At 38.4% G+C, this 12,506-nt stretch overlaps 1 protein-coding gene across 11 annotated transcripts in view; it reads right to left on the bottom strand.

Moving 5' to 3' along the window:
- LOC132708548 (twitchin) overlaps positions 1–12,506 on the bottom strand; it is a 45,007-nt gene that overhangs the window by 20,702 nt on the left and 11,799 nt on the right. For all 11 annotated transcript variants that reach the window (XM_060680907.1, XM_060680898.1, XM_060680899.1 and 8 more), the window contains 14 exons: positions 12,009–12,073; positions 11,784–11,955; positions 11,578–11,714; positions 10,110–10,235; positions 9,008–10,058; positions 7,112–7,459; positions 6,224–6,391; positions 4,968–6,167; positions 3,944–4,552; positions 3,582–3,884; positions 3,098–3,379; positions 2,489–2,961; positions 949–1,084; positions 7–894 (listed from right to left, as the gene is read on the bottom strand). In XM_060680907.1, the coding sequence (XP_060536890.1) occupies positions 7–894; positions 949–1,084; positions 2,489–2,961; positions 3,098–3,379; positions 3,582–3,884; positions 3,944–4,552; positions 4,968–6,167; positions 6,224–6,391; positions 7,112–7,459; positions 9,008–10,058; positions 10,110–10,235; positions 11,578–11,714; positions 11,784–11,955; positions 12,009–12,073 (5,958 nt within the window). The remainder of the gene's footprint in view (positions 1–6; positions 895–948; positions 1,085–2,488; positions 2,962–3,097; positions 3,380–3,581; positions 3,885–3,943; positions 4,553–4,967; positions 6,168–6,223; positions 6,392–7,111; positions 7,460–9,007; positions 10,059–10,109; positions 10,236–11,577; positions 11,715–11,783; positions 11,956–12,008; positions 12,074–12,506) is intronic.

Genomic DNA, 12,506 nt, shown 5'->3' with positions numbered 1-12,506 from the left:
ACTTACAGAATCGCGCTTTGGCCGTATGCCAATTTGTTTGTTCGGAAGGTTCCGATTGACCCGCCTTATTAAGGGCTCTTATCCTGAACTTGTATTGATTTCCTTCTTCTAATTTTGGTACCGTTCCGGTGCATTGAGGCCCGACTTCGGCAACTTTAACGAACTGTCCTCCGAATTTATCCATCGCCTCGATAACGTAGCCCGTTATCGGCGCACCTCCGTCTCTAACTGGTTTGTCCCATTTAAGTTTAACCGAATGTTCATCCCAATCGACGATTTCGGGCATTCCAGGTGGCGACGAAACGTCGTAAGGATTCTTAGCCAGGGTGGCGGTATCTGTTTCCAACGGTTCCGACTCCCCTTCTTCGTTTACAGCTTTCACGCGGAAATTGTATTTTTTGTTCGGCTCCAGGCCGGTTATTTCGTGATCGGTCTTGTCGGCGTCCACGAACCCTGCCGGAACCCATCGTCCAGTTTGGGTGTCTTGTTTCTCCACCACGTAGCCTGTAATTGGCAGTCCGCCATCGTCTTTGGGTTTGTTCCATTTTAATTTGCACCCTTCTTTGTGGACGTCGCTGACTTCCAGCGGTCCTTCCGGTTTTCCAGGTTTGTCCAGTATGATAACCTCGACGGGTGCTTCGTCGAATCCCGATTCGTTTTCGGCACGGATCGTGTAGGTGCCGGTGTCTTTTCGTTTGGTATCAGATAGAGTGATCTTGGTGTTGTAATCTTCATTTTCGATCTTAACATTAGGGCCATTTTCCAAAGGTTTATTGGCAAAGCTCCAGGTGCATTTCGGTGGAGGTTCGCCTTTGACGTCGACGTCGAATTTGACCAGTTGCCCTGCACGAACTTTGACAGTGTGGAGTTTTTCTCGGTTAATGAGAGGTCGTACTGGAAGAAAAACGGTGTTTATAATAAGATATTGTGATTATAAATGTGACGTACGGTGTCTTGGTTTAGCGACGTGTTGTCCAGTTGGTTCCGACGGTTCACCGGGACCAGCTTTGTTCACTGCCCTTACCCGAAACTGGTACGTATTGCCCTCTTTCAATCCGGGTACCCTCGCTTCGCAGCTTGGACTCTTAAAAATGTAAATTAATTTTTTAAAGGTCCTTCGCTATGTAGAAACTACCAAGAGCATAAGTATAAAATTTTATTAAAGAAGCGACCTTTATATGAGTTTATATTTCCGATATCCTACTAGAAATAGGAAGTGGACTTATTTAAGCACACTTTGGTAACAAAATTTAAAACTTAGTACTTCATCTTTAAAAATAAAGTAATTTAAAGGAGCTTGTTTTATTCCTAACGTAACCCTGTATATTAATTTAAATTATTGTTAAAATTTCTTGATTTATATTAACCCCTTTTTCTCTTGCTATAGTCCAACTTTATTTTATTATACTTAAATTATAGGTAATTCGAACTTTTAAAAAATGTAAATTCATTAGAAAATAAAAAATTATTGTTTCGAGAGAATCGAAGAATGTACAGTGGGTTTCATGTATAAAATAAAAATAATTTCAACTTAAAGAAATTTCTAATTTTGAATACTTCGTATCTACGGCATAATAAATAAAAAAGGTGTTATAGGTTTTTGGGAAAAACATATTTTTAATAAAATAAAATAGACGAACCCTTTAATTAATGAGTTTGCCCTGTAAAGTTCGAAGATTTTTGCAAGAGTTAGCAAATTGATCCAAAATCAAGCACTTTACGGGAAACTGATAGGTTTCTCTATTTCATTTCGGATACTCTCGCATCGCAGCTTGAACTCTTAAATAATATATATTTTTTTAAGTAAAAAGTATTTTTTTAGTATAAAAACTTCTTGGTAGCAAAATTTAAAAACTCATTGCTCCATCTAGGGGGCGTTTTATATATAATATAACCATGTATATAGCTCTAAATGATTGTTCTTATTTTTGGAAGAACACTATACAAGGAGTTCCATGTATAATATAAAAATTACTTTAAATTTTCAACTATAATATCATAAGAGAAATAAATTCTTCATTTTGATAGTAATTCATGTCTACAAAAATGTATTTAAGATTTTTGAGAAATTTTGATTTTCAGTGATTTTACTGTGGATAAATGGAAATTTTCAACTAAAATATCATAAGAGAAATAAATTCTTAATTTTGATCGTCAATTCATGTCTACGGAATATTAATCAAAAATGTATTTAAGATTTTTGGAAAATTTCGATTTTGAGTGATTTTACTGTGGACAAATTGAAATTTTATTGACTAGTTTTTAGTAACATAAAAGATATTGATTAATTTAGACACTTTATTATTGAACGCGGTTCTAGGATACTAGGATAGCATAAAATATTTGAAGTTCTAGATGTGCTTTTTTTTATTTATTTATTTTTTTATTAAGATCTTCGGTACGATTTTGTCCTGTAAATTTCGAAACCTTTTGCGCAGAAGTTAAAGGTTGCAAAATTAAGTATTACCAACACCAGCACTTTACTTACGTCTGTGGTAAGAATCTCATCCCAAGAAGTGGAGAATTTCTCTTTCTTTTCTATTACATAACCGGTAATGGGCGCACCTCCGGTGCTTTTTGGGGCCGTCCATTTCAAGTCGACACGATCGGCATCCCAGTCGGTAATTTCCGGAGTTCCAGGCTTACCGGGTATGTCGTACGGATTCTTGGCGACGATCGTTCCCTCAGAATCGAGGGGATCCGATTCGCCTTCGTCATTAACCGCTTTCACCCGGAAGTCGTATTCGTGTCCCTCTTGGAGACCTTTAACGTCCATTTCCGTGTCGTTGGGTCCCGTACGTCCCACGGGAACCCATCTCCCCGTTTGTTTATCCAGTTTTTCGACGACGTAACCGGTGACGGGCTTTCCACCGTCATCTTCCGGTTTGTCCCATTTAAGTTTGCATCCGCTTTTGGTTACATCGGATACTTTAAGCGGACCCTTGGGCTTAGAAGGCGACGCTGAAAGTGATCCCCACTTATAATATACAAAACAATTTTTAATCATAAAATAAATATATCGTGTTTAAATGTATAATAGAAGTCCCAGAAATTGCCTTTAAAATTATAGCAACTACTCTACTGTTAGTATACTTACACAGTACCGTGACTTCAACTTCCGCTTCGTCGGAACCATGTTCGTTAACAGCTTTTATTCTGTACACTCCGGTATTTTTCCGTATGGAATTGGTGATGTTTAACTTGGTGTTATAGTCGACGTTAATAATTTCGACATTTCCTTCCGATTTAAGTTCCGTATCCGCGTGAATCCATGTGCACGTCGGTGGAGGTTCACCTCTGACGTCGATATCATATTTGATGGGTTTGCCAGCACGGACGATGATGGGTTTCAGATTCGTTCGGTCAATTCTCGGTTTCACTATTATCGAATTTTGTTAACATCGCAATAACAATCGAATCGAATCAAAACTACAGTTTTTTGGAAATTTAGGATATTGTAATTTTGTTCTCATTACTACTAAAGACACTATGATGAAAAAACCAGCCTTAATGAAGCAGAAAATAAGAATACTTCAATACAAAAAGCTAAGAAAAATTGTGTCGTAACTGGTTATACTTACGTGCTCGGTGTTTAATAATTTGCATTTGGGAAGCGTCAGATGGTTGACCAGGTCCGGCTTTGTTGACTGCCTTAACGCGGAACTGATATTCACCGCGTTCTTTCAAATCTTCTACCCGGGCTTCCAACTGATCTCCAGGTACTTCAATTGCTTTCTCCCAATCGGGTTTGTAACGATCCTTCTTTTCGATTATGTATTTCTCGATCGGAGCACCGCCATCATTAGCCGGAGGTGTCCATTTCAAATTAACACCTTTGTTGTCGTAGTCTACGATTTCGGGCACACCCGGTTTACCTGGTTCGTCTACAATAATACAATTAACGTCCACTCCTATAAACTAATCGGTCAACGACTTTACTTACCAAATGGATTTTTAGCCAGAATCGGTCTGTCTGCGACCAGGGGTTCCGAATCGCCTTCATCGTTCACTGCCGTTACTCTAAATTTATATTCCGAACCGGGATTCAGGCCGGTTACTTCAAACTCCCCTTTACCGTCGGGTGATAATTTATCAGCGGGAACTCTACCACAACGCACCCATTTTCCCGTAGCCACATCCATTTTTTCAATTTCGTATTCCTTGATGGGACTTCCGCCGTCATCTTCCGGCTTTTTCCAGCTGACTTTGGCTTTTTCCGCAGTGACGTCGCTAACTACAAGCGGACCTTTCGGCGCGTCCGGTTTACTAAGAACCGTCAGTTCGACAGTTTCTTGGTCTTTGCCGTTACAATTTTCCACTATCAAAGTGTATTTTCCGGTATCTTTCCTCACCGCATTGAGCAAAGTGAAGTCCGTGTGATATTCGCTGTTTTCGATTTTAATCCTTTCCGTGTTCGTGAGCGGGATGTTATCACGCCAAACCCACTTAACTTCCGGTGGCGGTTCGCCCATAAAATCGACCGCCCATTTATGGGTCCTTCCGGCCTTAATCGTGACCGACTTAAACGTTTCTCTGTCAATACGCGGTTTTACTGTAAAATTAATCCGGTGTTAGTTGCGCTCGAAATGTTTACAACGCCGGTAATATATACAGGGCGTTCCAAATGTAGTTTAAAATAATTATGATGTAGCGTGCGCAAGTCTGGAAAATCCTTAGAACGTGCACTAATTTTGGAACACTTCGTATATAGGGGTATCTGTACAATATGGTAGAAACGTCACAATTCCAGAAAATATATATACAATAAAAATATGTACAGTTTTACTAAATAAATACCTGGAATCAAACAAAATCAAAAATATGGAAACAAACGTAAGCACTGTGTATTCGAGGGTTCTCTGTTTTAAAAAAAAATTAAATAAGTAAGTAAATTAGTCGAAATTCCGGGGTAGAGTCGCAGAAAAAAATCCAATTAATAATGGTTAAGTCAAACGAAAAATTCTTACAGTTCCTGTGCTTGCAGAGGTGATTGTCGGTAGCTTCGGATGGAACACTGGGTCCCGCCTTGTTATGGGCGCGCACACGAAATTGATAAACTTGATTCTCTTTGAGACCTTCTACCTTCGCTTCCGGATTATTGTCTGACGTTTTCGAAACTTCTTTCCAATCGGGCGAAAACTTGTCCTTCATTTCTATCGTGTAGTGGGTAATCGGACGTCCGCCGTCGTTTTCCGGTTTGGCCCATTTCAGCGAAACGCTCTTGTTGTCATAATCAACAATTTCCGGTTTACCAGGCGCGCCCGGTTCGTCGTACGGATTTTTGGCCAAGATGAAATCGGTGGTCTCCAAAGGTTCCGATTCGCCTTCCTTATTCTTCGCTCTTACCCTGAACTTGTATTTTTTCTTGGGGGTTAAATTTTTGAACGTGAACTTTGTATCTCCCGGACCTACTTCTCCGGCGGATACCCATCTGCCAGTGTCCATGTCCATTTTTTCCAAAACGTAACCGGTTAGATCGGTTCCTCCCAGGTCTTCGGGTTTTTGCCATTTAACTGTCACGTGATCCGCTCTGATTTCTTCCGGTTCTAAGGGTCCCTTTGGTGGGGTAGGTTTGTCGAGGACGATCACTTCGGCAACGCCCTCGCACGTGCCGGAACTGTTGGTAAGCACCAGTCTGTATTTACCGCTGTCGGCTCTGGTGGCCCTTCGGACCGTCAAGATGGTGTTTTTCTCGTACAAGTCGAGGGTAACTCTTTCCTCCAGATCGGCTTTGACTTCTTTCTGATCTAAGAACCATTGAACCGCCGGTTCAGGTTCTCCACCAAATTTGATATCATATTTAATAATCTGCCCTTTCTTAATGATGATGCTCTTCAAGTCGTCGCCGATAATAAACGGCTTAACGAATCTGCATTTGGCGATGATCGGTTTGGTGGCATCACTAGGCTCACCAGGTCCGGCTTTGTTCACGGCCCTAACACGAAATTCGTACTGGCTGTTTTCTTTCAACCCCGGTACGGTTCCACTTAGTTGTTCGCCTGGGACCTCGATACCTTTTGCCCACTCTTTACCAAATTTATCCTTGTATTCAATTATGTAGCTGGTAATAGGTGCCCCTCCATCATTTTCCGGCGGAGACCATTTTAAATCGGCGTGGTCCTTGTCCCAGTCGACGACTTGGACGTCGTTCGGCTTGCTTGGTTCGTCTAAAACGTTTCTAAAGTAGTGAAAAGTGTGGGTTTTATAAATGCGATATTCTTACCCCAAGGATCCTTAGCGAGTACGGGCTTAGCAAATAAGGCGGGCTCACTAGAGCCTAACTTATTAACAGCCCTAATCCTAAATTTGTATTGTTTTTTGGGCGTAAGGCCTTCTACTTTAAACACGGTAGGTTGGTTCGGTTTCACTTCGCCAACATTGTCCCAACCCGCTAAAAAAATGGTGCGTAAGATTCTACTTCATTTATTGCCAAACTTGTAGCCCACAGCGATTTAAATATAATGTTATTTTCAATGGAAAATGGCAAAACTGGTCAAAGCTAAGAAGAAATATATGTGGTATATATAAATGGTATATATATACATATATATATATATATATATATATATATATATATATATATATATATATATATATATATATATATATATATATATATATATATATATATATATATATATATATATATATATATATATATATATATGATGACACTATACTCCGGGATATCATCCGTTCGCTCGTTGAACTCCGACTGGAATCCTGCAAATCCTGCATCCGACTGGAATCCTGCAAATCCTGCATCCGACTGGAATCCTGCAGACGTTTCGCCAAAATCTCACTTGGCATCTTCAATGCTCGCGCTCCGAAAACACTTCGAACACACACACACACACGGAGCGCGAGCATTGAAGATGCCAAGTGAGATTTTGGCGAAACGTCTGCAGGATTCCAGTCGGAGTTCAACGAGCGAACGGATGATATCCCGGAATATAGTGTCATCACATTTTTCCATCCGTGACTCAATATATATATATATATATATATATATATATATATATATATATATATATATATATATATATATATATATATATATATATATATATATATATATATATATATATATATATATATATATATATTATACCTTTCAAGCTGAGGTCCTGTCTTTCGACGACATATTGCAACAAAGGCGAACCGCCGTCATCTTTTGGTGGTTTCCAGGACACCTTGCAATGTGTCTGAAAGATTTCTTTTACGTCTACATCTTCGGGCGGTGCCGGCACATCTTGCATAATAATTTTTACATCTTTCACGTCTTCTCCTTGGCCGTTTGACAATTTGATCTGGTACGGACCGGACTGGTCTCGGCTGGGTTTTTTGATTTTGAAGGTGACCTTGTCTTCGGCTATTATTACGTCGACGTCTTTCAAAGGGAGGATTTTTCCATCCTTTATAAGTTTCGCCTCTAGCTGGGTCTGCCTTGTACCTTGAACTATAGAAAATTGCCATTAGAAGATTCATAATAAAACTCATATACAGGGTAAGTAAAGCAATAGTATATTGCTAAATTTTATATATTTTTAAATGGCCTGTTCTATCTTATCATCTGATGAGTCAAAGAAAGAGCTTTACATTATTTTATATATATATGAGGGGCTTGTGTTAATCAACATGGCCACCCCAAAACTCAAAATTTTTACCATACTTAACCAAAGGTTCTGGTATGAACTTAATGTGAGATTTTCAAAATAAACGATATAGGGTGCCTGTTATAGCTGTACAAATTTAAAAAATAAAATAAATAAAATAATATATCTAAATTCCTTACTTTTTCAGATATTTCATTTTATTTGATTTGACGAATATTTATTTAAAATATGTAATTTGATTCGCAGCAATTTGTACTACATGTGATTTTCTATATACTTATATATTTTTATTATTAATTGTGTTTATTGAAAAAGTTGCGGAAAATTGCCAATAATTCAATATGGTATGGATGAAACCGCGCATTTTGCTGCGTTCGTGTGTGTTATTGGCTAGTTGACTAGACTTTTTTATGAGTTTTCAACCATATTTAATAATAATAGAAGAACACACTTAATGAAAAAAAATGAAATGCTTTATTGCACCCGGTAGATACGATGCAATTTCTACATATATTTTATATCAGCTAAAAATTGCTGTTGAAATGGACGTATTTTAACTGGTAATTTTGTGATGGTAGACACGATGGAATTTTTTCGAGCAATATGTGTTTGATTGTTTTGGTGAAATTTTGTTTTGAAAGGATAGTTTTTAAATTTTTATAAGATAAACCGTACAGTTTAGTATTTGTTAGTGTTAAATAGCCTAATTCTTTTAAGTTCTATTGTGGCTCTTTTTGTAATCGTATATTTGGGAGTCCAATCTGTCATCTGCAATTACTAGACTTGCTATGATGGAATAAGCGTTCTGTTTATAGAAGGCTCTGGAGTTGTTGGTTTTTTTCACTTTTGTGCGATATCTTTTTAAGAGGCGTCTTGGTGATTTCGATTTTATTTACATTTTCCTTAGGGGTTGTACCTATAACTTTGCACGCACAGGTTTGGGAAAAATTAGCTGCTAATTTTATCTGACAAATTTCTTGCAGCTTGACAGTAGACATATTGCAATATTTAAGTGAAAAAATACATGCAGAAAAATGTAGAAGTTGCGTCGTATCTACCGGGCTTAGGTCAATGGAATAGAGCAAAAAATACAGGGTGTCCCATTCGAAATAACCGAGATGTTGCTTATTTAATCTTTGTAAATTTGAAAATATCACAATGAGCACATAACAGAAAACCTTGATTAAATGTGGAATTAATTTTGAACTTCGAAAAAATTAATTTCGCTGCAACGTCCCAACAGACTCTAAATAATGTGACCGTAAACATCAGATGATGAATATATATAATAATTCATTTGGCATCTGAGATGTTTTAACTTTAATTTTACTGTTATTTTATTGTATTGTTGTCGGTAATTGATGTATTTTTGAAAATGGATTCGCACTTACTTTTGTACGGGACCTCCATGATTATGGGTTGGTTAGCGGGTGCCTCGAAGGTAGACGGGAAGTCGATGACGGGTGCACTTTCTCCTTTATTTACCGTCAATTTCATAGTGGATTCCATTTTACCGGATTCACATTTAATCTCGCCGTTATCGGCCATGTCCAGTTTGTTGAAGATCAGCTGGTGTTTACCGCCGCCGAGATTTTTTATCTCGACCCTTTCCGAGGGCACGATGGGTTCACCGTTGAAGAACCATTCGGCAGGAGCGGTTTGATCTTGCAGCTCGATATCGAGCACGAGTCGTTCTCGTTCAATTCCGATGGTATCTTTGAGTTTTTTATTAAAACGGTTGAGGTAATTGACGACTAATTCCGCTTCGGTTTTATCGGCGTTGCTCACGCAGGAATACATCCCGGCGTCGGTCACTTTCGCGTCTTTGATCACCAATTTCCTCTTTCTTCCGTCTTTGCTGATTACTAATCTTTTATCCGGTTTGATTTCTTGATCGCCTTTGAACCATTTCACTTCGCCACCGGCGTCGTTCAGCTCGCAAAGGAAGGTGATGTTCTCTTTTTCAACATGTTGTTGATGTTTCAACACTTTGACGAACTTGTAGGGGTATTCTACGATGGCGACGGTGGTTTGGGTTTTGTCGTTTTGTTTTTCCAGTTTGCAACTATATTCGCCGGCATCGTCGAACGTACAGTTTTTAATCGTCAGACGACAAACACCGCTCAAGTCTTTTGAAATACTAAATTTGTCGTTGTCTTCTAATTTGGTCGTTCCTTTATACCAACCGACTATCGCCAAACTATTGCTCACTGTACAGGCGAGCTCCACTTCATGTTCCGTATATCCGTCGTGCTTCTTTTTCAAAGGTTTGGTAAAAGTGTAACACGGATCGGGTTCGTCTACGTTAAGGAAAGCAGTACAGTGTACACCACCGATTTCGATGGTGTATTTCCCCGAATCTTCCACTTTGGGGTTGGAAATGATGAGTTGGTAAATGTCGTTTTCGTTTTTGAATTTGTACTTGGCGCCTTGGAATAATTCCTAAAAGATTATGGTTTATGGACGATTTAGACGAATGTAGTTTCGACTTACGTCTTTTCGGAAAAGCCATTTCGGTTTGCAATTCGGCTTCGAAAATCCGGCTTCGAATACCACTTTTTTGTCTTTTCCTTCTTTCGCGTATTGGTCGACTAAGGGTTTCAAAAATGATTCCGCTTTCTAAAACAGGGAAAAATTAACGATACAATCGGTTCGACGGCTAGAAAATCGTTGTACATCCACAAAATATTCACAGAAGTGCGTTCAAAAACGGCCGCTGTCGTCAAAAAACTGCGAAAAAAATTATATATATGTACATGGTATACGTCGGGAAAATTCAAAAATCAAAAAAAAAATGTAGGCACGACGACCGGTACAAAATCGAATCCGATGCATCGAGACAACATCTATGTGAGGACTATTAGTGCGTCGCCGAAGTTATACGGGGGATTGTTTGGGAAGGGGTAGCGATAAAGTGTCATTCCAACGTGCATAACGGACACATAGAAAACATTTAAACTTGATGAACTGTCTGTCGTCCAACCTCTCTCCTTTCGAAATGGTGTAAAATCGGCCAATCAGGAATTAACTCCGCTAAAGAAGGCCTTCTCATCGATATGGGCGGCTAGAAACAAAACTACAACTCAGCACAACACCCCCCCCTACAGACATTCATTTTACTACAACTTTGCCTATGACTAACGTGGATTTGATATTTATTTGTGCATGATTTTATAAGCATCGCTAGGCAATCGAATTGTTTGCGTTAGGATTATAATTGTAACGCTTCTACAGAGTGTGCTGTTACGCGGTAACGTTTGAAAATGGTTTTTTTGGAAAGGCTTTATAGTTTCTTTTGGTATTTAGGCAACGCACACCCTGTCTGTGCTTTACGGTGCTGTAGCATGCGGAAAAAAGATTTAAGAACCTCGGATTTCTTCAGCAATGGCCATTCGCAGTAGATGTCAGCAAAAGAAAAGCGCCTAATTTTTAATCTGCACTGCAACAGTAATAAATTCGAATAAACGATTAATTGCGCTTTTAGCTATAGGCATTGGTTATATTTGATTATAATTTTTTTTATCCAAATGCAAAATTTTTATTATTGTGAAACTCGGGATGATTCGGCTTAAAACAACAAGAACCGTTACAAACGGTTTTTATTTTTGAAAAATTTTTATTGCATTTTTTTTCATTTTGAAAAATTACTTGCTGTTATAATCTGATTTACCCCGTGTATTCGCGGAAAGCTTATCCGGGCGTTAGTACAAAAACATATTTCCTGAAAAAGTCGCCCAATATTCACCTCCATCAAAATTCGAAGTGAAACAAAACAAGAACAAAATAAAACAATGCCTCGTAGATACCCCGCGAAGAACTAGAAACTCAAAAATCAAAAACCAGCGCCAGGAAATCATCAGTCAACGAACGAGTTGGGAAAGTTAAAATCAAAAAAGATGCAAAACCAATGGAGATAATTGTAAGATTTTAATAAAACTATCGAAAATTGCATAGATCTTACCTTTTCGACCTTTTTGAGTTGCGGTATCGGTTTTTCGACTTCTTTTAAGTCGCCCCAATCGGGGTCCTCTTTGTCTTTGTCCCACTTCGCATATTTTCTTTTCATCAGCATTGAACGGAAGTCAACGCCACCGGCACCTTAAAATGTATTTGTTTATTAATAATTTGAAATATTTTTTGGCAATTAGTCCGTGTCAGTTTGCTTACCAGCTACGTACAACATCATCTCTGCCTTATCTTCACCGTGTACGTTAGAAACCACCACTTTATATTGACCCTCATCGTTCGGTTTTACTTTCCTTATACAGAGGGTGATCAAATTGGTTTCGCCGTCTGTCAAAAATTTAAATCGACCACCTTCAATAATTTCTGTAACACCCTGCAAGGTACGAGCGTGTTAATTTTCGATTTTCGCGGTTGCTTTAATATTACCTTATAGAATTTAAAAGTGGGGGGCGGATCGCCTTCGACTTGTATTGTAATATATGCGGTTTGATCTGAAAAGATTTTTAACCAAATAAAAATATGCATATCCATTAAGTTGTTTTTTTTTTAATATCTTAAGCGTCTGTTCTCACTTCCTAGCTACTAATTTGGTATTTTAATTATGACTTTTAATGTCTATAATATTTCACGTGTGTATAATAAATATTTATAAACCGGTCGTCCCATTAAGGGCGACTAGAAACGGTATTAGGGAAACAGATGGTCCAACAAAAGAAAATTCTGGAAATTCTGTTCGAGTTTTTCAAATAGCCACCAGGGGGCCTAATTCTTATCTTTAAAGTCGGTTTCTAAAAAAATTCTATTGTTAATCAGATTCAAATCTTTTTTGTTCACTGCTGGGGTGTGAGTGCTTACTTTGCCACCAGGTGGATTCTTCTGACATAATCACAAAACAATAACTCTAAAAAAGAGATTTTGAGAAAA

Source organism: Cylas formicarius, unplaced genomic scaffold, assembly GCF_029955315.1.
Source record: "Cylas formicarius isolate icCylForm1 unplaced genomic scaffold, icCylForm1.1 PGA_scaffold_12__32_contigs__length_19106922, whole genome shotgun sequence".
NCBI classification, from domain to species: Eukaryota; Metazoa; Arthropoda; class Insecta; order Coleoptera; family Brentidae; genus Cylas; species Cylas formicarius.
Note: the sequence above shows the minus strand (reverse complement) of the source record. Positions and strands in the feature narration are given on the sequence as shown.